The sequence below is a fragment of the Capra hircus genome, chromosome 19 (assembly GCF_001704415.2).
Source record: "Capra hircus breed San Clemente chromosome 19, ASM170441v1, whole genome shotgun sequence".
Classification (NCBI taxonomy): Eukaryota; Metazoa; Chordata; class Mammalia; order Artiodactyla; family Bovidae; genus Capra; species Capra hircus.
The window spans coordinates 26452100-26477734 of NC_030826.1; the positions used below are offsets into that span (position 1 = coordinate 26452100).

The following is a 25635-nucleotide window of genomic DNA, read 5'->3' on the forward strand; positions in this document are numbered from 1 at the left end:
ACAACCCACTCTGGTAGTCTTGCCTGGAAAATCCCATGGACAGAGGAGCCTGGCAGGCTACAGTCCATGAGATCATAAAAGAGTCGGACATGACTGAGCAGGAGCAGCTCAGCAGCTAAAGAAATGAGCCAGGAGCCTCCCCTGGAGGAGGACACGTGGATCCAGTAGTGGATCCGCTCTCTAAGGCAAGGAGTGGAGTGGCATGATGAGACTTCTCCTTTAGGAAGACAATTCTGGGCAGTGTGGAGGGTGAAGGGAGTGGGGCACACTGTCATAGACTGAAACTAATCAAGGAGAGAGATGAACAATAGAATGGAAGGGAGAAGGGGAACCAGGCTGAAGAGTCATTTCTAGGGCAAAATTGAGCAGACTGGGGGAGGATGATGAATGATGGACATTTTGGACTTAAGAAGCTAAGGTATTCTCCTCCTTCCATCTGTTTTCCCATATTCCCTCATCTTCCCCAAATGAACTGACTTCATTCTTCTCCACTTTTCTTTGCAACAAAAAGTAATGTACACAAGTCTCTGAGATCATCTTTAAGGTCAAATGCATGCCTTACCCGGAGAAGGCAATGGCACCCCACTCCAGTGTTCTTGCCTGGAGAATCCCAGGGACAGAGGAGCCTGGTGGGCTTCCGTCTATGGGGTCGCACAGAGTCTGACACGACTGATGCGACTTAGCAGCAGCAGCAGCAGCAGCAGGCCTTATCAGCTGCCACCTCCCACCTCCAGTTCTCCTACCCTTCTAAACTCACCCTTCACCCTTTTCAAGCTTTAGCTGGTACATTTCTTTTGGACTCATGAATCATTTATGTCAAAGGGTCATGACCAGAAGATAATGAGATCTATATTGCTATATATCTAAGGTGATTTTGGAACTGAAAGGCTGTGACTGGCATGGCATTACAGCTACTGTGTTAAAAAAATACGAATGTAAAGACAACTTTCAGTTCAGTTCAGTCGCTCAGTCATGTCCGACTCTGCGATGTGGTGGACTGTAGCTCACCAGGCCTCCCTGTCCATCACCACCTTCCAGAGTTTACTCAAACTCATGTCCATTGAGTCAGTGATGCCATCCAACTATCTCATACTCTGTCATCCCTTTCTCCTCCTGCCTTCAATCTTTCCCAGCATCAGGGTCTTTTCAAATGAGTCAGCTCTTCACATCAGGTGGCCAAAGTATTGGAGTTTCAGCTTCAACATCAGTCCTTCCAGTGAATATTCAGGACTGATTTCCTTTAGGATGGACTGATTGGATCTCCTTGCAGTCCAAGGGACTCTCAAGAGTCTTCTCCAACACCACAGTTCAAAAGCATCAGTTCTTTGGCACTCAGCTTTCTTTATAGTCCAACTCTCACATCCATACATGACCACAGGAAAAACCATAGCCTTGACTAGACGGACCTTAGTCGGCAAAGTAATGTCTCTGCTTTTTAATATGCTGTCTAAGTTGGTCATAACTTTTCTCCCAAGGAGTAAGCATATTTTAATTTTATGGCTTCAGTCACCATCTTCAGTGATTTTGGAGCCCCCCCAAATAAAGTCTGCTACTGTTTCCACTGCTTCTCCATCTATTTGCCATGAAGTGATGGGACTGGATGCCATGATCTTCGTTTTCTGAATGTTGAGCTTTAAGCCAACTTTTTCACTCTTCTCTTTCACTTTCATCAAGAGGCTCTTTAGTTCCTCTTCACTTTCTGCCATAAGGGTGGTGTCATCTGCGTATCTGAGGTTATTGATATTTCTCCCGGCAATCTTGATTCCAGCTTGTGCTTCCTCCAGCCCAGCGTTTCTCATGATGTACTCTCCATAGAAGTTAAACAAATAAGGGTGACAGTATACAGCCTTTACATACTCCTTTTCCTATTTGGAACCAGTCTGTTGTTCCATGTGCAGTTCTAACTGTTGCTTCCTGATCTGCATACAGATTTCTCAAGAGGCAGGTCACGTGGTCTGGTATTCCCATCTCTTGAAGAATTTTCCACAGTTTATTGAGATCCACAATAAACTTTGGCTTTGGCATAGTCAAGAAAGCAGAAATAGATGTTTTTCTGGAACTCTCTTGCTTTTTCGATGATCCAACGGTTGTTGGCAGTTTGATCTCTGGTTTCTCCGCCTTTTCTAAATCCAGCTTGAACATCTGGAAGTTCATGGTTCACATACTATCGAAGCCCAGCTTGGAGAATTTTGAGCATTACTTTACTAGCCTGTAAGATAAGTGCAGCTGTGTGGTAGTTTGAGCATTCTTTAGCATTGCCTCTCTTTGGGATTGGAATGAAAACTGACGTTTTTCAGTCCTGTGGCCACTGCTGAGTTTTCCAAATTTGCTGGCACATTGAGTGCAGTACTTTCACAGCATCATCTTTCAGGATTTGAAATAGCTCAACTGGAATGCCATCACCTCCACTAGCTTTGTTCGTACTGATGCTTCCTAAGGCCCACTTGACTTTGCATTCCAGGATGTCTGGCTCTAGGTGAGTGATCACACCTTTGTGATTATCTGGGTCATGAAGATCTTTTTTGTACAGTTCTTCTGTGTATTCTTGCCACCTCTTCTTAATATTGTCTGCTTCTGTTAGGTCCATACCATTTCTGTCTTTTACTGAGCCCATCTTTGCATGACATGCTCCCTTTAGGAGGATATTAAAGAAGGCCAGAAAGAATGAAAGAGTTATACCATATAATGGTGGTGGGAAAAACCATCATTTTATAAAGACATCATTTCTCCTCATATTGTCTGTAAGTTTAATGCCATATCAAAATAGCAATGAGACTTTTTTGGAAGGGAACCAAATTTTAAACATAATAAAAAGAATCAACTTTCAAGTGTAGTGAGGAAAATTCTGAAAAACTGGAGTAGAGTGGGCATTTATCTTACCAGTTTATTATAATGAAAATAGTGTTATGGGTGCAACCATAATAAATGTAGCAGTGAAGCAGAATCGTGTCCAGATATAGACCCACGTGGGGGCTTCCTCCGCTGCTCAGGGGTAAAGAACCCGCCTGTAGTGCAGGGACTCAGGTTGTATCCTTGGGTGGGGAAGATCCCCTGGAGGAGAGCATGGCAATCTATTCCAGTATTCTTGCTGGGAAAATTCCATGGATAGAGGAGCCTGGCTGGCTGTGGTCCCTGGGGTCACAAAGAGTGCACGACTGGAAGGACTGAAGCGACTGAGCATGCACACACAGTCTAACGTGGTGTTACTTCAAGCCCATGGAGAACTAATGGCAGATTCACTAGATAGAGTTGGGACAATTGGCTATCCATTTAGGGAAGAACATTAGATACTTCACATACCTTAAATTCTAAGCAGCTTAAGGCCTAAATGCACGGAATGAAAATAAACTCTGTATTTATGTGTTTGTGCATAGGCTAATATTAGGAAAGTATGTCCATTACTGGGGTAAAGACTTAGGTGGAGGGTTCATTTCAGTTCAGTTCAGTTCAGTCGCTCAGTCGTGTCAGACTCTTTGCAACCCCATGAACCACAGCACGCCAGGCCTCCTTGTCCATCACCAACTCCTGGAGTCCACCCAAACCCATGTCCATCGAGTCGGTGATGCCATCCAATTATCTTATCCTCTGTCGTCCCCTTCTCCTGCCCTCAATCTTTCCCAGCATCAGAGTCTTTTCAAATGAGTCAGTTCTTTGCATCAGGTGGCCAAAGTGGTCCACTGGAGAAGGGAATGGCACACCACTTCAGTATTCTTGCCTTGAGAACCCCATGAACAGTATGAAAAGGTGGAGGGTGAGTTCCTATTTTTTAACTTTATGCCCTCTTTCTTTGAATTTGTTTTGCAAGGCGAGTGTATTGTATCATTTCTCTCGTTGTGAATGTAGTTAACAATGTCTATGATTTCAGACAAGGAGACTAGTTCCTTAGGTAGCAGTGATGTCTGGATGGAAAGTGTCCAGGAGCTCCGTTACATTAAAGGTTAGCTTTTGGATTCTGGCGCCTTTAGTCCTGACCACGTGTTCTTTAAGCCCCACCGGGCCCGCCCCCAGCCGGTCCTCGACCCGGCCCGTCCGCCCGGCCTTGAGTCCCGGCACTTCCACACCGCGCATGCTCACTCTCAGCAGGCGCGCGGAGTCCAAAGCGCAGGACCAGGGCCCCCTCCTCACGACCCGTCCCCTCGAGACATCCGTCGCGGTGTGTTTGCGTCATCGCGCCACGCCACCACTAGAGCCCAGTTGAAGATGGCGGCAGCCGTTCTCAGCGGGCCCTCTGCGGGTTCCGCGGCTGCGGTTCCCGGCGGGGCCGGCGGTCTCTCGGCGGTGGGCTCCGGTCCCCGTCTCCGCCTGATGCTGCTGGAGAGCGTGTCGGGGTTGCTGCAGCCGCGAACGGGGTCCGCTGTTGCTCCCGTGCATCCCCCAGCCCGCTCGGCCCCACATTTGCCGGGGCTCATGTGCTTATTGCGGCTACATGGGACGGTGGGCGGGGCCCAGGTGAGTCTGTAGCCCGCAGGTCTGCGGCCCTGTTGGTAGGTTGGCTCAGCTTGTTTTGCGCCGGGGTATCATAGCTGCATGCAGTGGCGGGTAGAGGGAAGGAGAGCTGCAGTCAGAAGGCGGATCCAGGTATCTGGACGAGATTCACTCACTTCTTTATCAGCCGTGAGTAGAAGAAACTCAAGGAAGAGGAAGGACCTCGTTTTCTCTGTTGCTAGGCTATCGGTAGACGCTTATGAATGGGTTCGATCCCAGGCCCGCTCACGTACCAGATGTATAATCTTTAGCTTCTTTTTCCTTCGGCAGTATCTGTTTTGGGGATTGTTTCGACTGAGTGAATGGATGTATTCAGCAAATATTTACCGAGCTCTTACTGAGGGCCACATCCTGGGCGCTCCAGTTATAGATACGATGGCGATGAACAAAATGTTATGAAACACTGTGAGAATTGTATAGTGGTATACAATAATTCCATACAATTGTATAGAATTGTATAGCCCTCTAATCTAATCTGGAACACCGAGAGATTTTTCTGAGGTACCAGAGTTTAAGCTGAGATCCGCAAGGATGAGTAGGGGTTTGGTAGGGGAAGAAAATGGAAGAGGCAGTTCGGTCAGCGTAAAGCTTCCGTGGGAAGTTCCTCTGGTAGGAACTGAAAAGAAGGGCGTGGTGCTTGGGGTTAGAGATGGAGAGGAAGAGAGTGGGTGCGATGAGGTGGGTAGGCTGTGGACAAGTCATGCAGCACTTTGTAGACTAGCTTAGAAGAGTTCTTTGGATTGTACAGAGTAGAATCTAACATCCATTCAGTCCTGTAAGCTTGAAACACAGATGTCATTCTAGACACTTTCGTCTTGCTCACACACCTCTTTATGCAGTCTGTTAAGTCCTTTTGATTTTATCTTTTATGTAGCTTTCCATATCCTTTCCATATTTTTCCCATTGCCCCCATACTGGCTTAACCCCCCCATTATCTGACCGAGATACTAATAAGACGTAACTGTCTAACCTATGATAGGTTCACTTTTAATATTATCTGCTGTGCTTCATCTTTCTCCCCCTTACCCTCCCCCAAATTCTACCCATCCTTTAAGACCCAGGTACATGAGGTCTTCCTTGTCCCACCTTTGTTACTTGGACCTTCCCAGCTCTGTGCTTCCTTCCACGAAGAGGGTTGTCACAGCCTGCTGGGTGTTTCAGTAATCTTTGAAATAATAATCTAGCCCCAAATTTATCAGCGATGACCTCATTTATTTATATTAACATTAGTCCTCTTTGAGGACTAACCCTAACCCTAACCCTAACCCTAACCCGTGATTCATGTGGTTCCTAAGTGTTCCTGAAATATTATCATCTCTTCTGCCTGTAAATGTGTGATTTCCTTCATCATCTCTTTCAAGTCTTCCCTTTCTCTCTCAGGGTGAGCTACATGAACTTAATGTCTTGCTTATATTCTTTTAAGTGTCTGAAGTCTAGAAACATTGATTTTTAATTGAAGTATAGTTGATTTACAATGTATCAATTTATGCTGTACAGCAGAGTGACTCAGTTACATATACATACTTTTTTATATTCTTTTCCATTATGATTTATCCCAGAATGTTCAATATGGTTTCCCGTGCTACACAGTGGTGGGTGGTGGGTTAGTCACCTAGTCGTGTCTGACTCTTTGCAACCCCACGAACTGTAGCCCGTCAGGCTCCTCTGTCCATGGGATTCTCCAGGCAAGAATACTGGAGTGGATTGCCAGTCCCTTCTCCAGAGGATCTTCCTGACCCAGGGATCGAACCCAGGTCTCCTGCATTGCAGGCAGATTCTTTACCATCTGAGCTACAGGGACCTTGTCTATCCAGCTTATATGTAATAGTTTGCATCTACTAGTCCCAAACTCCTGGCCCATCCCGTCCCTACCCTCCGTTCCCTTAGAAGTATTTTGAGTGAAGAAGCTAAGGGTGTTGTTGAACACCCCTTTATTATTGCCTGTATTATATTTTTGGGTATATCTTGCCTTGAATTTTTTTATACTTGTGTTGTGTTATATTGCATTCTCAGTATGGGGAACCATGTGGTGGGTTTTCTTCACTTCCCTGTAGATTTTCATTCAACAGACATTTACTGTTATGTAGCTACTTATCCAGGTAGATAAGTAAGATACTGTCGTTTTCCTTGGAGAATTTCTAGTTGCGATGAGAATTGAGGGTAAGTAAATAGGCCTGGAGCTTGAGAGACAAAGAGATCCATTGATTGCCGCCTCCGTCTAAGCTTAAATCACCAACTTTGCTTTCCCGCAGGTACTGTAAACTCAGTAGTTCCAGAATGGAACTAACCTTAGAACAGTTCACAATTTCTGGCTTGCGTCCTAGCAACTGGTCTCCTAACTGGTCTTGCTCTGTCTTGTTCTTTTAATCCATTTCCCACAGCTGATCCTGTTTCTTGCCTCTTAAAAATCTTTAAGCACCTGGACTTTCCTGACTCCGCCTTTGCACTTACTGTCCTCTGCTTTGAAACCCTCCCTGAGCTGCTGCTCCATTCCCCACCCCACCCCCCCCACATCTTTTCAACTTAATGTTTGTCACTGCCTTTGGGAAACCTTTCCAACCTATGATTGGCTATTCTTTATTACACCATATTGAAATTATATATTCATTTTTCATATACACTTAGTACCCACACAGCTGGGCTTTGATTTGTTTTTGTGGTGGTGTTTTTTTAAAAAGAAGTTTTATATCGACAGATGAATGGATAAAGAAGTTGTACATATGCACAATGGAGTATTATTCAGCCATAAAAAGGAACGCATTTGAGTCAATTCTAATGAGGTGGATGAACCTAAAACCTATTATACTGGGTGAAGTAAGTCAGAAAGAGAAAAATATTGCATTCTAATGCATATATATGGAATCTAGAAAAATGGTACTGAAGAATTTATTTACAAGGCAGCAATGGAGAAGCAGAGAATAGACTTATGGACAGGAGGCCGAGGGAAGGGGAAGGAGAGATGTATGGAAACTTACATTACCATATGTAAAATAGATAGCCAACGGGGAATTTGCTGCAAGGCTCAGGAAACTCAACCTAGGCCCGGAATCAACCTGGAGGAGTGGGGTGGGGAGAGAGATGGGAGGGAGTGTCACTCACTGTTACCTCTTCACTGTTTCACTCTCTTGTCAGCTTTTCTTACGAAGTTCGAAAGGGACGGGATATATGTAATAGCTACGGCTGATTCATGTTGCGGTTTGACAGAAAACAAAATTCTGTAAAGCAGTTGTCCTTCAATTAAAAAATAAGTTAATTTAAAAAACAATTTATGGAAAATTTCAGATGACACAAAAATAGAGAAAATGGTGTTTTAAAAACTTAATTATTTTTGGCTTCACTGGGTCTTCTCTGGGTCCTTGTTGCTGCGTTCGTGCTTTCTCTAGCTATGGCAAACAGACTACTCTCTGGTTGTGATGAGCAGGCTTCTTTTATTGCGGAGCATGGGCTCTAGAGCTCACGGGCTTTAGTAGTTGTGGCACACGGGCTTAGTTGCCCTGTGGCACGTCGGGGCATGTGAAATCTTGCCGGAGCAGGGATCGAACCCATGTCCCCTACATTGATTGGCAGATTCTTAATCACTGGACCACCGTAGAAGTTCAAGAAAATTGTATCTTGAACCACCCCTACCTTTGCTGTCTCTGTCACCCAGATCTAACAGCGAACATTTTGCTCATCTTGTTTCATTCTCACTTTCCCAGCTGCCTCCAACCTCCCCTTCCCTTGGAGCATTTTAAAGCACATCCCACATCTCATTTCCCTTACAATTGCACATACTTCAAAGGATAGAGTGTCTGGTTCCACCTTGTATCCCTGGGCCTTTGTATTGTCCCATTCTCTAGCCAGTAGCCAATGATCTTTTTGAAAATATCGCCAAGATTATAGCATTGTCCTGCTTAAAACCATGCAGTTACTTATTGCACCAAGCCTCTTGACCTCCTTTCACATGACTCCTGGCCTGTCTTCACTAGACTTCAGCCACCGAGGCCGACCTTATTTCTGCAGCAGCTGAGGCCACGGCTCCTCACATCCTTCACCCTGCTGGGAATCTCCTGGGGAAGTGAGTTGCGTGTTTAGGTCCCAACCTCCCTGCCACCATTTCAGAGGAGTCATTCCTGAGCACCGAGCATATGGTGGTCTGTCTTATTTCCATCATTTTCTGTCACATTGTTCTGTTTTGATTATTTTGTAGTGTTTATCACTATTTTAAATAATTTATTATCTGCCATGTTCTCTCTTCTTACCCTGTTTAAATTCCGTTGTACTTATTTCTTTGCCCTTCTCCCTTCATTGTACTTGCCTGACAACACCCCGACTGTGTTAAATCCAACTCTGTTTATTTGGTGCCTGCACTGCACAGCTCAGTGTAGCTGAAAAAGAGCACATATCCTGATTGGCTGGTCTCATTTTAAATTCAAGGCCACCATCATCTCAAGTAAACTCTTGCTGTTGTCGACCAGTCCTGTTACATTTCTTTCCTCTGCAACCTCTGATGACTTCTCTCCATCCTCGCGCTTAGCTGATGATGTCACTTCCTGTTTCACTGAGAAAAGAACAGCGGGATGGGAATTTGCATAGGTGCTGCCACCACATCTGCCAGCTTACCGTTGTCTGTGCCCTGTGCTCGGCTGTCCCTGCCGTTATTAGGGGTGAGCTGGTCCATGGCCGTACTAAGGCCAGGCCTCTGCTTGTACACGACGTCTATCCCCTCTCCACTTAGGCAAGTTCACTTCATCATCAGCTTTTCCCTTTGTTAGGTTGTTTTCATCAGCGTATAGCTCAAAACTGCTTTTAAAAAAGTCCCCCTCCAGCTCCTGCCCCATTTCTTTACTTCTCTTTATGGCAAAACTCCTCAGAAGAGTTGTTTGTACTTGTACTTTCTCCATTCTTTTCTTTAAAACAAAAAATTGCTTTGAAAATGACTTGCGATTTATAGAGAATTTGAGGGAATATACACTCCACCCAGATCCCTTGAATGTCAACATTTTAAATGCATGTTTGTTTTATCATTCTCTGTGCATATTTTTTTCTAGGACCATAAAGGAGGAAGTTGGAGATTGGATGCCCTTCTGTTTCCTTAAAAACAACATTCCCTTACCTGACCACATTCCATCATGAAACTCAGAAAATCAACGTTGATACAATCTTATTCCAGTTTTCTCAGTTGTGCTAAATGTGTCCTTTATAGTAAGAGAAACATTTCTTACGATCTTAACATTTAGAATTTTAGTTATTTTATAGGATGTCCCTCAGGTTGGTTCGTCTGCTGTTTTCTGATGATTTTTGGCAGGAATACTGCAGAAATGATATGTGACATTCCTGTTACATTTTATCAGGCAGCACATAATGTCTCTTTGTCCCATTACTGGTGGTGTTAACTTTGATCATGGTTTAAGGTGATAGTTGCCATGTATCTTCATTATGAAGTTATGATTTATTCCTGTGGGAAGATTATATATTTTTGTGTCTTGTTACCCTTTCACCCACTTGTCCATTAAAGGTAGTTGCTCCCTGTTTCCCCCCACTGAACACCTCTCTGCCCTTCAGCCCTGCTGCTGCTGCTAAGTCGCTTTAGTCATGTCCGACTCTGTGCGACCCCATAGACGGCAGCCCACCAGGCTCTACTGTCCCTGGGATTCTCCAGGCAAGAATACTGGAGAGGGTTGCCATTTCCTTCTCCAGTGCGTGAAAGTGAAGTCACTCAGTTGTGTCCAACTCTTCACAACCCCATGGACTGCAGCCTCCCAGGCTCCTCCACCCATGGGATTTTCCAAGCAAGAGTACTGGGGTGGGTTGCTATTGCCTTCTCTGGCCCTTCAGCCCTAGGCAACTGCAAATCTACTTTTTTTTTTTTCCTATAGAAACCTATAGAAAAGGCCTACTCTGACCATTTCATAGATGTGAATCATAGAACATGTGGCTTTTGGGGTCTGACTTCTTTCCCTTAGCATAATGTTTTTAAGGTTCATTCCTATCTCAGAACTTCATTCCTTTTTATGACCAAGTAATATTCCATTGTGTCGATATACTTCATTTTGTTTATCCAGTCATGGTTGATGGACATTTAGGTTTTTTCCATTTTCTGGCTGTTACGAGTAATGCTGCTGTGAATGTTCATGTACGAGTTCTTTTTTTTTTTTTTTTTTTTATTTTTGGCTGTGCTAGGTCTTTGCTGTGTGGGCTTTCTTTTTAGTTCCAGAAAGCAGGGGCTACTCTTGAGTTAGGGTGTGCAGGCTTCTCCTTGCAGGGGTTTCTTTTGTTGCAGAGCACAGACTCTAGGGTGGGTGGGCTTCGGTAGTCGCTGTTTCTGGGCTTTAAAACGCAGGCTCAATACTTTTGGCACATGGGCTTAGTTGCTCCGAGGCATGTGTGATCTTCCTGGATCAGGGATTGAACCTGTGTCCCCTGCCCTGGCAGGTGGTTTCTTTACCATTGAGCCACCAGGGAAGCCCCATGTATGAGTTCTGATGAGAATATGTGTTTTCGTTTCTCTTGGGCATATACTTCAGAGTGGAATTGTTGGGTCATACGTAAAAGATGTTTAACCTTTGAGGAGCTGCTTGACTGTTTTCTGAAGTGGCTACACCATTTTCTATTCCCATCAGTGCTTGTGAGTATATCAGTACATCTTGCTCTCAACTTTCCTCTGCTCAGGTGGCCTCCTGACGGAAGGCCCCGGTCCTGCGCCACATGAAGTGCCGTCTGCCTACCCTGCTCCAGGCTTTCCTTTCCTTCCTCAGTCGACTTTATTTTCCTCTTAGCAACTAGAGTATAAGCTCACTAGCACCTCAAGCAATGTCTCACATGAAATAGGTAAATAAATATTGTTAAGTGAATCAACACTTGCCCTTCATGAGAACCAGGGACATTATTTCTTTTACTCAGCTCTGGATTCCTTCATCTGACTCAGTGTATAAGATGTGTTTGTTGAGAGAATGAAGGTAATGGTTAGGAAGATAGCAGGCCCTCAGAGGAGGCTGGCCCTTCAGAGGGTGGAGAGGTTACTTGTGGGGGCCCTGAAGAGGGGACCTCTTTCAGGGCTCCCAGAATGTGCGGGAAGGAAGTTCCGGCTGACTTGTCTGTGTGGGCATTAGCAGCTTGAAGGAAGCCAGACCAGGAGGAGGATTTGGAGTGAAGGAGTGAGGGGTTGTGAGTTCCTTGTCCAGTCAGCGCGCATTTAGGGATGCCCCTTTGAGCTCAGCACTGTCCCGGGAGACACAGGAGTAGGAGCCTGTCTTTGAAGTCTGCCGACAGGCTGAGTCAGACTGACTAGCCCTCTGTGTAGCCCTGATTTGCTGGGTGGGCAGTGGGAGCGGCCTGGTGAGATGTGACTTGAGGAAAGCCCACGGGACAGGCTGCTGTGTGCCCCCTACTGAAAATAGGGCAGAGGCTGAAGGTGTCGAGGGGAATGGTCTCGGGGCTTCACTGGAGGTGTGACTTAGAACAGGCTCTGGAAGGGCTGGGGCAGGGACGGGCTTAGAGAAATCCTATGTCTTTAGCATCCTGTTCCTGACTGTTTTCTTTCCTCCAGAACCTTTCTGCTGTTGGGGCGTTGGTGGGTCTCAGTAATGCTCGTCTCAGTTCTATCAAAACTCGGTAAGTCTCTAGCCGTGTTTTTTCTCCAGGGGGCATGTTTCTTTAGGAAGAGGGCCATCCATCTGTCCATCCATCATCACCACCCCGTGGAGCCAGGAGGTTTCTCCATGCCCAGGGTAGAGAGTTTGATTCTTTTCACGAGCTCACTTGTGTTGAACCCCACCTATGGCGGCTTCCAAGAGTCCCTCGCCCCGCCTTCTGTCCCCTTCTTCCCTTGCTGCCCATGCCTCACTCCAAGTCCTCGAGTATCTCGGGAATGAGAAGCGGCTGTGGATCTGGAGTCAGGTTTCACTCTGGCCAGTGAGAGTAAGAGGGCGTTGAATGGCTTTCTCTGCAGTCTAGCCACCTCTCCTGTGTCGTCACTCACCTATGTCTTACCAGGTTTGAGGGCCTTTGTCTGCTGTCGCTGCTGGTGGGGGAGAGCCCCACGGAGATGTTCCAGCAGCACTGTGTCTCCTGGCTTCGCAGCATCCAGCAGATCTTGCAGGTGAGTCTACTGCCTGCCACTCCCCACCTCCGCCCCAGCCACGACCTGGTCTCTATTCAGACGCAGCTTGACATCTTTGTGGGGGAGACTTTGAGTTCCGAGGGCAGTTTCTTTCTAGCAGGATAAGCTACAAATAGATACATGCTTTTAAAGATTTTGTTATTTTTATCCACTGGGTTATTTTAATTCACCTGACCTTACACACACTCACTGTGACCTCTGACTGTTTCACTTCCTTGTGAGCTCTTCTAATGAGTGACATCTCTGAAGCTCCTTTCTCCAGGTGTTGGATTTTTAGAATTTATTTGTTCAAATTATTTTTATTTTTTTGGCTGTGCACCATGTGGCTCACGGGAATCTTAGTTCCCCAGGCAGGGACTGAACCCACACCCTCGGCGGTGAAAGCTGAGTCCTAAACACTGGACTGCCAGAGAATTCCCCAATTTTTTTTTTCTACTTCTCTCTTCCTCTTTTTTTAAAAAATTAATTAATTTATTTTAATTGGATACTAATTACTTTACAGTATTATGGTGGTTTTTGCCATATGTCGACATGAATCAGCCATGGATCTCTTCCTCTTTTAAGATTTAAATTTGTTTCTACTTTTACATCCTTTGATGACATCCCCACTTAGTTCTTCCACAAGTGTGTTCTGGGCACACATGGCAGGCTGTGTGCTGAGTTCTGGAGAGATGGTAGGGAGATGCAGTTGGACCCTGCTTTCATGGTGTTTAGAGTCTCCTGCAGGGGTTGGGAACCTTTGTAGGTGTTTCCAGATAGTAAAATGTTGTAGGTTTTACAAACCATATATGGTTTCTGGTTGGTTTTTTTTTTTTTTTTTTTTGGCTGTGCTGCATAGGCTGTGAGATCTTAGTTCCCTGACCTGGGGTCAAACCTGAGCCCCCTACAGCAGAAGTGAGCAGTCCTTCCACTGGACAGCCAGAAATTCCCATGGTTTCTATTGCTGAGTGTTTCTCTGTTGGTTTGTTTTACAACCCTTTAAAAAATGTAATAACCATTCTTAGCCTGTGGGCTGTGCAAAAACAGGCACCCACAGACCAGAGTTTGCTGACCTGTGTTCAAGTGGAAGAGAATAATTATATAGTGAGTGTGAAGAACTAAACTGTGGTAGATGCTCTGGAGGTAAAAAATATATATATAGTTCTCTGAAAGCATGTTAACGAGAGACTGAGCCAGACCAGGGTGGTGTGTGTATAGCGATCAGGGTCAGTGGTTCAGGGAGGGCTTTTCTGCTCTGATGAGTAGGAGTACATTGGGCTGAGAAAGCTTTCAAAGTGTTCTACGTGTGCAAAAGCCTTGAGTGAAAAGGCATTTGACTCATTTGAAGAATTGTAAGCAAGTGGGTGTGGCAGGGGTTGCTGAGATGCAACTCGGGACGTAGGTAGATGGGGCCTAGGCCGTGGGTGGTGGTGCAGGCATATTAAGAAGCTCGGCGTTTATTTTTGGAACAGCAGGGATTCATGGAAGGTTTTGAGCAGGGGGAAGGAGGTGGTGGTGGTGGTGGTAGTGATGTGAGCAAATTTTCATTTGGAAATGCCACTCTGGCCACTGTGTGGAGACAGGATTAGAACTGACCCAGAATGGCAGCAGAAAGCGGAGCAGTGGACACTGAAGCCTGGGGTGAACAGTGAGTGGGAAAAGGCATGGGGTTGCGGAAGATGAGACAGTCCTGTCAAGACCTCTGGCTTCACTGGTAGGGCAGGGAAGCTCGGTAACACCTGAAATCGGGCACATGGAGTACAGGCTCAGGCAAGGATTTTCAGGGTGGGAGAGATGTTTAGGATGGGAACAGGCACAAATGCCAGCAAGAGGAATCCTTTTCAGGGGGCTGGAGACAAGGGCTAGTTAACAGTGTGAGGTGGTTCTGAGAGGAAGGGGTGGGGGGGATTGTCCTCAGAGGGGGGATTGTCCTCAGATGGAGGACTGAGATGGAGTTTTCAGTTTGGTGGTGGGAAGCTGAGAGAGTTCCCATCTTTGGGCTGCAGGCTTCTCTGAAATCGTAGGTCAGGTTACACAGAAGTGACGGTGCCTGAGAAGAGCTGAGCAGCAGAGGGAGCTAACCAGTGAGAGACGCAGTAGGAGTGCCAGATGGTGTTGAGGCCCATTTGTGGCTGGTAGACCCACCGAGTCTGATTTCTCACAAGGATTCTGGTTTGTTTCATTGACATGTGGCCACTGGTCTAGCAGGAGGTAATGCACTGAACGCTTTTTCCTTAGGTATGTATTAATTTGTTAGGAAAAGTCCTCAGACTTCAAACCATTTATCCTGCATGAGTTCAGGGTAGGTTTGAGCCAGCCACATGCAAGCTTAGTGAGATGGGTAGCTCTGTTGTGGCTGAGACTTTGGGCTGGGAAGTGCTCCTCTCCATCCTAGCAGGGGATTGCAGTGTGGGAGCAGCAAGAAACTCTTGAGATTGTTTAGTGAGATTGTTAAGGTGTGGCTTCATTATTCCCCTGCCCCCCCCCCCGCCCCCTGCCGAACATTCCTAGGACCGAGACACCACAATACTAAAGTGTGCACACACATCCTTTCTCTGGATGAATGTGTGACTTGGTTGCTCCGTGTCGCTGATACACTCGTCCCCAGGGGATTTGACAGGAATGGGGCGGTCACTGTGGAGTTTGTCGGAAGCTGCACGTTGTCATGCGGGTCGCTCCTCCTCCTCTTGGTGACCTTGAGGGCTAGGTGGGAGCATGGGCTGTTGTGCTGTTTAGTCCCAGGACCCGCCCCCTACCATGGAGCTGGCTGTGACCGTGCTGAAGGACCTACTCCGCTACGCGGCCCAGCTTCCTGCAGTCTTCCGGGACATCTCCATGAACCACCTCCCCGGCCTCCTCACCTCCCTGCTGGCCCTCAGACCGGAGGTGAGCCGCCTCTCAGCTCCCTTGACCCTGGGCCCCTCCAGTGCTTGCTCTCATTCACACCCACTGGATTAGAGAACTTGATGGGAAGTGATTGGGGAATGGGATTGAAGAAGTGAGAAGAGGGAGGGGCTGAAAAAAAGTGTAAGGAGAAGAGACCCTGAGGGGTGGTGGGGTGGAGATGGATGGGTTCTGGGGGGCTGGGCTCTTCCTGACCATCTGTTCTTCCCACAGTGCGAGCTCTCCGCGCTAGAAGGAATGAAGGCATGTATGACCCATTTTCCTCGAGCGTGTGGGTCTCTCAAAGTAAGTGGTCATAGAAACTCCTCTTCCTACCAACACGGTCTCTGTCTTACTTCAGGTTCCATTGTTGAGATTTATAAGCGTCTGTCTCCACAGCTCTAATTCGTTTTCTAATGATTTCATTCATTCATTTTAGGCTGTGCTGGGTCTTCATTGCTGTGCACAGGCTTCTCCTTGCAGTGGCTTCTCTTGCTGTGGAGCACGGGCTGTAGGGTGTTTGGTCTTCAGTAGCTGTGGCACGTGGGCTCAGTAGTTTGGGCTCCCAGGTTCTGAGAACAGACAGGCCTAGCCATTCCGTGGCCTGTGGGGTCTTCCCAGTGTAGGGACCTGTGTCTCTTGCATTGGCAGGCAGATTCTTCACCACTGAGCCACCAGGGAAGCCCTCACCTCATAGCTTTAAATGCATTCTCATTGACTCTCACAGGTGAAGACACCGAAATTAGATAACTTGCTTGAGGTCTGAGGCCAGCCCAGGCTCTCCCTGGCCTCCTCTCTGCCTGGCCCTCTCTGCGCCTCTTGGGCGCTCTGCCCGTTTTCCTACCGTCCTGGTTACTCTGTTCCCAACACTCTGTAACTGCCTCCAGGAAGCCTTCCTGCCTTATATTTTCCCTCCGTTAGCCTCCCCAGCGCTTTCCTCTCCTGTTGACCGTGTGAGGGGGGCACTGAGCAGCATGGCCGTGCTTGGTCAAATAGGCAGGGTGGACGTGGGTCAGGGCAGGAGGAAGGAGGCCAGTGAAAGAATTAGAGTTTTATTTTTAAGGAGATAAAAACAAATACAAATGGTCATCCGATTTGGCCAAAGCAGTAACAGTTAAAGGGCCTCTGGAATTGGTACACTTGTTGTCTGCAGAATAATTCTGATGCCAACTCGTACCTAAGAACAAATAGGTGTTCCTCTCCTGATTAAACGCTCTCTCTTGCTTTGGTATACTCACCATTGCTCGCCAAACCACTGGGTTATCTCAGATGGAAGCACAGGTCTGTGGAGAACTGGAATTAGTGGCAAATTAATAACATTTTTGTGTAACTCGTGATTAATCACAGTAATTTGTATTACTATACTCGGTATTGCTAGTTAAGGGGGAGTTTGCCATTCAGCTTTTCTTGAAAGTCAAATCACATAGTTCTATGACCCAGTCAAAAAAGTAAAAAGAAATAGAAAGGGGACTGGTATCCACTACATGCCAGGCTGTCTGCTGTGTGTCTGCCATGTGTCATCTCATTTTACAGTAATTCTGTGGAGTTGCTGTCACCAAATGAAACAGGAGATGGGCCCAGAATGGTTTGACTAACCCAAGCCTATGTATCTGGAGTTGTCAAACCAGGGTGTGAGCAGGAATTGCTTGCCCTTCGAGCCTGTTTTTTTTTTTTTCACCAAACTGAGCTCCACAGGTGGTTTTAAGAATGTGGACAGGATTGGCAGCTAGGCTTCTACACTGATGGCAGCTCTGCTCCATCGTTGGTGGCATGGGAAGGATTGTGAGCGTGTCATGGGCACCTGTGCTATGGTCTGGGAGTGTCCTTACTGAGGCTTTACTGACTGGTTACTTGCAGTATTTGAAAAGCCCCAGAGCACATGGTGTTTCTCAGGGAACGTGGGGTCATGTCCTTATTGATGTTTTGTTTTCGCAGGAATGCCACTCCTGGCAGGTGATAGAATCTTTGGTTAGCAGGGCAGGACTTGGTCAAGGCATTTGGAGTAACTCAGGGATTTTACTGAATTTGTTTTGTTTTTTCACTAGAGTTTACTAAGTTTAGTAAAAACTGCCCATCTTCTAAAACTGTAAATTAACGTCTCAAATTACACAGGCTACCTCTGTGTCTTTGACTCTTACTGGTGACAGTTTGTGAGATTTTACTGCATAAGCCTGTTTCTGTTGAGCTTGGTTTGGGGTTATCTGTGTTTCCTTGCTGGAGAAGGAAATGGCGACCCACTCCAGTATTCTTGCATGGAGAATCCCAGGGACAGAGGAGCCTGGTGGGCTGCCATCTATGGGGTCGCACACGGCTGAAGCGACTTAGCAGCAGCATCAGTGTCTCTCTGCATCCCCCACAGAAAGTGGAAGGAGAACTGAGTGTTACCTGTGGGATCAGGATTTGAGTAGTCGTACTAGACTGTCTCTGAGTCCTCTGCTTGTTGTTGTTGAGTCACTCAGTCGTGTCTGACTCCTTTGCAACCTGTGGACTGTAGCCCACCAGGCTCCTCTGTCCATAGGTTTTCCAGGCAAGAACACTGGAGTGGGTTTCCATTTCATTCTCCAAAGGATCTTCCCGACCCAGGGATCGAACCCAAGTTTCCTGCCTTGGCAGATGGATTCTTTACCATTAAGCCACCAGGGAAGCCAGGGCCTTTAATTTTCATTGTGAGTGGTCAGGAGAAGTGATCTGGAACTCACAGCCTCTTGTCAGATGGCATTTTTGAAGGCATGGCCTTTTGAGTGCCCTCTGCAAACTGAGCAACAGAACGCACGCTGTTGCAGCGTGTGTCAGCCTGTGCTTCTCTGAGGACACAGCGTCATCTGGAGAATGCCCTCTGGTAGGAGTTCGGCTTTGTCTGTTGCCAGTGTGGCAGACACGAGTCTGTCGTGCACAGATGCACCAGGGGCAGTTTCTACTGGAACATCTTGCAGACCAGTGCTTGGGAAGTGGATAGCTAGAGTGTGTATCTGCTCTCTGTTCCTCCCCCTAGAAGCTCCCAGGGCAGCTGCTGTCTCCAAGTTCAGGACTCCTCCCAAATGAGGCATCTCAGCATTCTGGGTCCATGAAGTCAGTCTGTCCAGGCTTCACCTCTCCTCCTCCTCAACACATTGATTATTTGTTCTGGAATGAGTGGGAAAACTCACCCTCGTCTTGAGGGACACCATGTACGCACACATGCTTTCGTTCCTGATGAAATGTCCCAAGTGAGCCATTATTTTGGTTTGCACTGCAGGTCATTTCAGGTGGAACTGTGTGATCAGGGCTGTGTCCCTGCACTCTGCTTGACTGCAGTCACATAAGCAGACCTCTGTTGGCCTCAGCAATCTGGCTTCCTGGGTCTCAGGGAAAGAGTAAGCAGGAAGTTGGTCCAAAGGGCTGAGCACCAGTGTGGATAAGGCTTTGGCGACTTTTAAGAAATAACATCCCTGGAGAAGCTGGTCAGGAACCCAGAGGGTGGTTGCTGCTTTTGGTTTGAAGTGTTCAGAGCCCTGCCCCACCAGATGTGAAAGTGCTGTCCCGGTCGTTCTAGGCCTTCTACCCTGGGATCAGCCATCACAGTGCTGTCTCTCTCCCACTGAGAGTCCTGCTCTGGACCCTGGGAAACCAGGGCAGCAGCAGGGAGGGAGCCCTGGAGGGCTCCTGATTCACTCTGATGGGCTCTGCACCTGCTTTCCCTTGCTGTCTGCCTTGTTTTCTGGAAGTTGACTTTTGACCCCGGTGGGGTCCATACACACTCGCCTGGGATTTAAGGCCCAGCCTGCTTCTCCATGGGCCCCGTGGGAGACTGTCGCTCTCCTCACTGTGTTGGCTCTCCCGTCTCCTTACCTGGCTCCTCCAATTTCTCCCAAGCCCGGCTCAGTCCTGCCTCCCAGCTCAGTCCCTCCAGAGCCACCATCTTTGGTTCCAGGTCATGATTTTTCATAATTTGTCTTCCTGTTATACCCACTGAAGGTGGAAATCTTTTTCTGCTTTAGTGTTCTTTTTGTGCCATGGATCTCTTCTCCGGGTGTTTTTCAATTAGTAAAATACATGGAATTGCAGGGAGAGTGTGATAGAATGCACATCTTTGTTAACATATCAAGTAACAGAATCCAGCAGCAGGTCTGATGAGTCCTGAAGTTTCATGATAGTGATGCCCGTGAGTGAGATGCCTGTTGACAGCTGTAATGTGAAGGGAAAGTGAATGATCTCTGCTGGTGACAAAGGGACTGCTAATACTACTATGGCTTTTTGTCTCCATTTCTAGTTGAAAGAAAAATTTACATTTTATTTACAGGCAAGTGAAAATGATTTTTAAAAAAAACTTCCCGTCCATGTTCACAGGTCCCTTTGATTCTGCCCCCAGATACGTGGGGCCCCAGTTACATGTTGCCTCATGGGTGCTGCCCGGCAGCAGGCGGGTCCTGGTGACTGATCAGTCACTGCTCTCAGCTCACTGCGCCTGTCTTGCTGGTCTACCTTCCCTTCTCTGTCGACTTCGTGCTGCTCTCACCGCTCCCAGCCGGGGCCCTGTGCTCCTGGTCTGAGCTGGCAGGCAGCTGGGGTTGGAGGCGCCTGCTGTTCAGTGCTGTGTCCTTTTGGCCTGAGGGTGCTGTCACTCTGCAAACATTGGAGGAGGGGCCCCGTGGTCTGTGGGACACAGCCCCAGAGCAGGGAGGCTGAGGACAGGGGCGTCTGCCCCTAGGCACAGCACCCCTGAGGGTGCGCTGCTTCCTCGTCTGCAGGAAAGAGAAGGGCCTGAGATCCTGGGCCTGGACCCTGCTGCTGGGATGGCCGGGGCTCTGTCTCTGGCCCTGGAAGCTGACTCCCCAGCCTCCTGCTCTCTCTCCCCATGATCCAGGGCAAGCTGGCCTCGTTTTTCCTCTCGCGGGTGGATGCCTTGAGCCCTCAACTCCAGCAGGTAAGGAGAAGGAGGGAGACAGCGGGGAGCCTGGGCTCTGAGCTGGTGCTTCCCCCACCTCTGTTTTCTATTGCCGCTTTTCTCTGCATTCTCCTTCCCCTCCCTGTCAATGCGCAGTACACACCAGTAGGGGCTTCTGCCTCTTCTTCCATTGCATCTCCCCTCCGAGCGCACTGACCTCCGTCTTCCTGGACGCTGGTGGGGTTGGGATCCACAGCTGGGCTGATTGCCACCTGATCGGGTGCCCCCCTCTCTCCGGCAGTTGGCCTGCGAGTGTTACTCCCGGCTGCCGTCTCTGGGGGCTGGCTTCTCCCAGGGCCTGAAGCACACGGACAGCTGGGAACAGGAGCTGCGCAGCCTGCTGGCCTCTCTGCACAGTCTGCTCGGGGGCCTATACGAGGGCGCGGAAGCGGGTAGGGCCCGCCCGGCTGACGCTCTTGGGCAAGGGGTGAGGGAGCCCCGGGGGGCAGTGAGGGGACCAGGGGACTGGTCCAGAGAAGTGGGGCCGCTGATTTCTAGGCAAAAGCCAGTAGGTAGAATATGGGTGGGTCCTCCACCTAAATGGATGCAGGGCTGAAGAGTAAAGGTGGCTGTGTCTGTCTAGCGCCCATGCAGTATGAGAGCCCTGGGGCAGAAACATTGCTGTCCCCCTCAGAAGACGCGGACGCCCACACCCTTCTCCGGCTTCGGCAGAGGTTTTCGGGGCTGGCCCGCTGCCTGGGGCTCATGCTCAGGTGAGTGAGGGAGTGAGGAGGGAGGCGGAGAACCACACTGGGGACCCCGCACTGAGGGTCTCCCTGCTGATCCTCTCCAGCTCCGAGTTCGGGGCGCCCGTGTCCGTCCCCGTGCAGGACATCTTGGATCTCATCTGCCGGACCCTCAGCGTCAGCGCCAAGAATGTTGTGAGTGGAGCCGGCCCTGCTGGCGGCCCCTTCCAGGGACCCTTGGCAGCCGGGCAGGCAGGCAGGGGCTCCCACAGCGCGTGGTTCCCTCCCCTGTCCAGCTGCTCTTACGCCTGCGCTCCTGCCCCACGCCTGCCAGCGTGGATGGGCTCCCGTGCTGCGGGAGCGCTTGGAGCAGGTGCTTCCCCAGCCGACAGTGAGCTGGGTGTCCACTGAGTCACCGCCGAGGGGTTCGGCTCCTTCCCCACTCTGTTGAGGGCGGTGGTTTCATCCTGTCGGAGGAGCTGGGCCGGGGCGGCTTCCTTCCTTGTGTGTGTGCAGGCTTTCGCCTCCACCCTGTCTCTGCTTCCAAACTCGCAGTCTCTCTCTCTTCCTCCACTCCTTATTTGCTGGTTTTTTCGCACAGAGTCTGCTGGGAGATGGTCCCCTGCGGTTGCTGCTGCTGCCCTCTCTCCACCTTGAAGCCCTGGACCTGCTCTCGGCGCTCATCCTCGCGTGAGTGGGGTGAGAGGAAGTGGTGCAGGCTTTGGGACGTGCTGGGAGCGGGGGTCACCATTCTGTCTTTGCCCCCAGGTGTGGAGCACGGCTCTTGCGCTTCGGGGCCCTGATCAGCCGCCTGCTTCCCCAGGTCCTCAGTGCCTGGAGCATTGGGAGGGAGAACCTCGGACCGGGCCAGGAGAGGCCCTACAGGTGACCATCCAGGAAGGGAGTAAAGAGGAGAGGGTGGGTGGTGGTGGTGACTCGGTGCTGCCAGGCTGGGAATGGGGACGTGGCCTCCCTCTCACAGGCACCCTCTGTGCTCCCTGCAGCACCGTGCGGACCAAGGTATACGCCGTCCTGGAGCTCTGGGTGCAGGTGTGCGGGGCCTCAGCGGGGGTGCTGCAGGGGGGCGCCTCGGGGGAAGCCCTCCTCTCCCACCTGCTCAGCGACATCTCCCCGCCGGCAGACGCCCTCAGGGTGAGAGAGGCCTCCCAGCACCCCTGGTCCTCACCCGATCCAGCCTCCCGACCATTCTGCCTTCCTGCTGGCTGGTGTGTGATCTGTGTTCCCTCCCCTGCCAGCTGCGCAGCCCCCGGGGGAGCCCTGACGCGGGTTTGCAGACTGGGAAGCCCAGTGCCCCCAAGAAGCTGAAGCTGGACGTGGGGGAGGCCATCGCTCCGCCCAGCCACCGGAAAGGGGACAGCAATGCCAACAGCGACGTGTGTGCAGCTGCGCTGAGAGGTGGGTGAGGACTGTGCCCTGCACCTCGGGGCTGGGAGGGTCTGGGGACACCTGGAGGGACTGGGTGTCCTGGTGGAGGGGTTAGGAAACACGCAGAGCCAGCTAAGAGCCTGCCGAAGGGCTGCGCTCCCCCCAGGGCTGCAGGTGGGGCCTTGGGTCCTGCTGTTGGATGGGGTGCTGGTGTTGACCCGCCCGGGTCAACAGGTGTCGTCTTTGCACATCCTTTGTCCATGGTGAGTGCTCGTGTGTCCTGGAGGGCAGGGGAGGAAGAGGATGAGACCCCTGCCCTGCGGAGCTTGCACGCCCCAGGCCCGCTGCTGGAAGCAGAAGTGACTTTCCATTGGGGTCCACATGTGCACTGCCCTCCAGCCTCCTGTGTGGGGCAGCGTCAGCGCTCCCATGTATAAATGCACATTTATAATGTATCTCCATCTGAATTACATAACGTTCACAGCTTTATGTAGTAGAGGTCCACTCATGAGCCCCATTTTATAGTTACAAAAACAGGAGTCACGTGACTTGCCTGAGGTAGGCCGGCCAGAGTGGGCGCTCCCCTGGGCCGCCCATCATGTCAGCCACTCACACTCATCTCCTTCCCCAGGCCTCAGCCGGACCATCCTGATGTGCGGGCCTCTCATCAAGGAGGAGACTCACAGGGTGAGGGGAGCCTGGTCCCCACTGGAAAGGGGTACTGGTGGGGGTTCATTTGGACCTGGGCGCAGGCCCTGGACGACGGCCGGGTCGTCTGGCGGTATCTCCAGGTGTGTGCTCTGTCCTTCCAGCGACTGCACGAGCTGGTGCTCCCCCTGGTCATGGGTGTTCAGCAGGGTGAGGCGCTCTGCAGCTCCCCGTACACCAGCTCCCACTGCCGCCGGGAGCTCTACCGCCTGCTGCTGGCTCTGCTGCTGGCCCCCTCTCCTCGCTGCCCACCGCCCCTCGCCTGTGCGCTGCGGGCCTTCTCCATGGGCCAGCGGGAGGACAGCCTGGAGGTAACTGCTGCGCGGGCCGCGTGTCCACCACTGTGTTCCCCGCCCAGTACCGTGACAGCCCGTGTCCTGATCCTTTCTCGCCCCCTTCTTCCCCCAGGTCTCCTCTTTCTGCTCAGAAGCGCTGGTGACCTGTGCGGCTCTGACCCACCCCCGAGTTCCTCCCTTGCAGTCTGTGGGCCCCACCTGCCCTGCCCCGGCCCCAGTCCCGCCTCCCGAGGCTCCAGCTCCCTTCAGGGCTCCAGCCTTCCATGCCCCGGGCCCCCTGCCCTCAGCGGGCCCGATGCCTTCTGCAGGCCCCATGCCCCCGGCGGGCCCCTTGCCCACCACACGCCCTGGACCTCCAGCCACAGCCAACCACTTGGGCCTGTCTGTGCCAGGCCTGGTGTCTGTACCCCCCCGGCTCCTTCCTGGCCCTGAAAACCACCGGGCAGGCTCCAGTGAGGACCCTGTCCTGGCCCCTAGTGGCAGTCCCCCACCTACCGTCCCCCCAGATGAGACTTTTGGGGGGCGAGTGCCCAGACCAGCCTTTGTCCACTATGACAAGGAGGAGGCGTCAGACGTGGAAATCTCCTTGGAGAGCGACTCTGATGACAGTGTGGTAATTGTGCCTGAGGGGCTGCCGCCCCCGCCCCCGCCCCCCTCAGGCACCACACCCCCTCCAGTAGCCCCTGCTGGGCCTCCTGCAGCTTCCCCTCCTGTGCCAGCCAAGGATGAGCCAGAAGAGCTGCCTGCAGCCCCGGGGCCGCTCCCGCCCCCTCCCCCGCCTCCTGTTCCCGGCCCGGTGACGCTGCCGCCACCCCAGCTGGTGCCGGAAGGGACGCCTGGTGGGGGAGGCCCCCCAGCCCTGGAAGAAGACCTGACGGTCATTAACATCAACAGCAGTGATGAGGAGGAGGAGGAAGAGGAGGAGGAGGAGGAGGAAGATGAAGAGGAGGACGAGGAGGAGGATTTTGAGGAGGACGAGGAGGAGGAAGAGTACTTTGAGGAGGAGGAAGAGGAGGAAGAAGAGTTTGAGGAGGAGTTTGAGGAGGAGGAAGGTGAGCTGGAGGATGAGGAGGATGAGGAGGAAGACGAGGAGCTGGAAGAGCTGGAAGAGGTGGAGTTCGGCCCGGCAGGTGGGGAGGTGGAAGGAGGAGGGCCTGCGCCCCCGAGCCTGCCTCCGGTGCTGCCTCCTACCGAGTCTCCCAAGGGGCCTCCAGAGCCAGGACTGGAACCCGGGCTGCTGTTGGAAGTGGAGGAGCCGGGGACCGAGGAGGCGCCTGGGCCTGAGATGGCCCCCATGCTGGCCCCTGAGGTGCTCCCCTCCCAGGGGGAGGTGGAGAGGGAAGGGGGGAGCCCCCCTGCAGGGCCACCGCCTCAGGAGCTTGTGGAGGAGGAGCCCTCTGGGCCACCAACTCTGCTGGAAGAGGGGGCTGAGGGTGGGGGTGACAAGCTATCACCCCCCCCAGAGGCATCTGCGGTGGAAGAGATGGAGGTGGAGGCGGCAGCTCTCCCCCCGGAAAAGGTGAGGGGGCCCAGCGGGGAGGAGGGGCGGGAGCGACATGCATCCTGACCTGGTCTGTGTCTGCGACTGTTCTGAACTTTTTGTTTGTCCCTGGAAGGAGCAGGGTGACACTGCTGCCATGCTGGCCGACTTCATTGACTGCCCCCCGGACGACGAGAAGCCGCCCCCTGTCTCAGAGCCTGACTCCTAGCCCGCCCCACTTCCCCCCCTTCTTTTCCAATAAATTCACATCCTTCGATAGCAACGGCTGCTGCTGCCTTTTGCCACCATGCTGTCCCCAGGCAGAAGCCCAGGTGTCTGCTGGGCTTGGCCTGTACCCACAGTGTTTCCCAGGCAGCCTGTGAGCCCCGCTGTCCATAGAGGAGCCATTGACCTACAGGGGTCGCTCTGCAAGCCAGTGTCAGAAGTTGAGCGCGTTGGCCCGCTGCTCCTGCTACACTAAGCGTGTGCTCGGTTGCCTGGAGAAGCAAGCAGCCCTGCTTCTGTTAGTCTGGGCGGTGCTGTGATGGGATGTATGGAACTGAGTATCCTAGTGAGTGAACCTGTTACAGCACACACACTGCCTTGGTCTAAAAGTGCAGGCTGAGTGATAGAAGTTTAGAAAGTTATGATAAGGTACAGAGTTTAGTCAGGGGCTCCTGTGAATTGGAACCTGGGGCATCCTAAAT

General features: G+C 50.8%; 1 protein-coding gene across 4 annotated transcripts in view; it reads left to right on the plus strand.

Moving 5' to 3' along the window:
- The window catches only part of PELP1 (proline, glutamate and leucine rich protein 1), a 48346-nt gene extending 23135 nt beyond the window's left edge, over positions 1–25211 (plus strand). For 2 of the 4 annotated variants that reach the window (XM_018064497.1, XM_018064496.1), the window contains 16 exons: positions 12014–12078; positions 12460–12565; positions 15302–15451; positions 15683–15754; positions 20292–20351; positions 20614–20764; positions 20956–21085; positions 21166–21253; positions 21660–21748; positions 21827–21943; positions 22063–22210; positions 22315–22474; positions 23076–23131; positions 23257–23463; positions 23561–24967; positions 25065–25211. In XM_018064497.1, coding sequence (XP_017919986.1) covers positions 12512–12565; positions 15302–15451; positions 15683–15754; positions 20292–20351; positions 20614–20764; positions 20956–21085; positions 21166–21253; positions 21660–21748; positions 21827–21943; positions 22063–22210; positions 22315–22474; positions 23076–23131; positions 23257–23463; positions 23561–24967; positions 25065–25157 — 2982 coding nt within the window. In that variant the 5' untranslated portion in view covers positions 12014–12078; positions 12460–12511 and the 3' untranslated portion in view covers positions 25158–25211. Of the gene's footprint in view, positions 1–4162; positions 4450–12013; positions 12079–12459; positions 12566–15301; positions 15452–15682; positions 15755–20291; positions 20352–20613; positions 20765–20955; positions 21086–21165; positions 21254–21659; positions 21749–21826; positions 21944–22062; positions 22211–22314; positions 22475–23075; positions 23132–23256; positions 23464–23560; positions 24968–25064 lie in introns of those variants that run through there. The other 2 variants (XM_018064498.1, XM_018064495.1) reach the window with 2 other exon arrangements.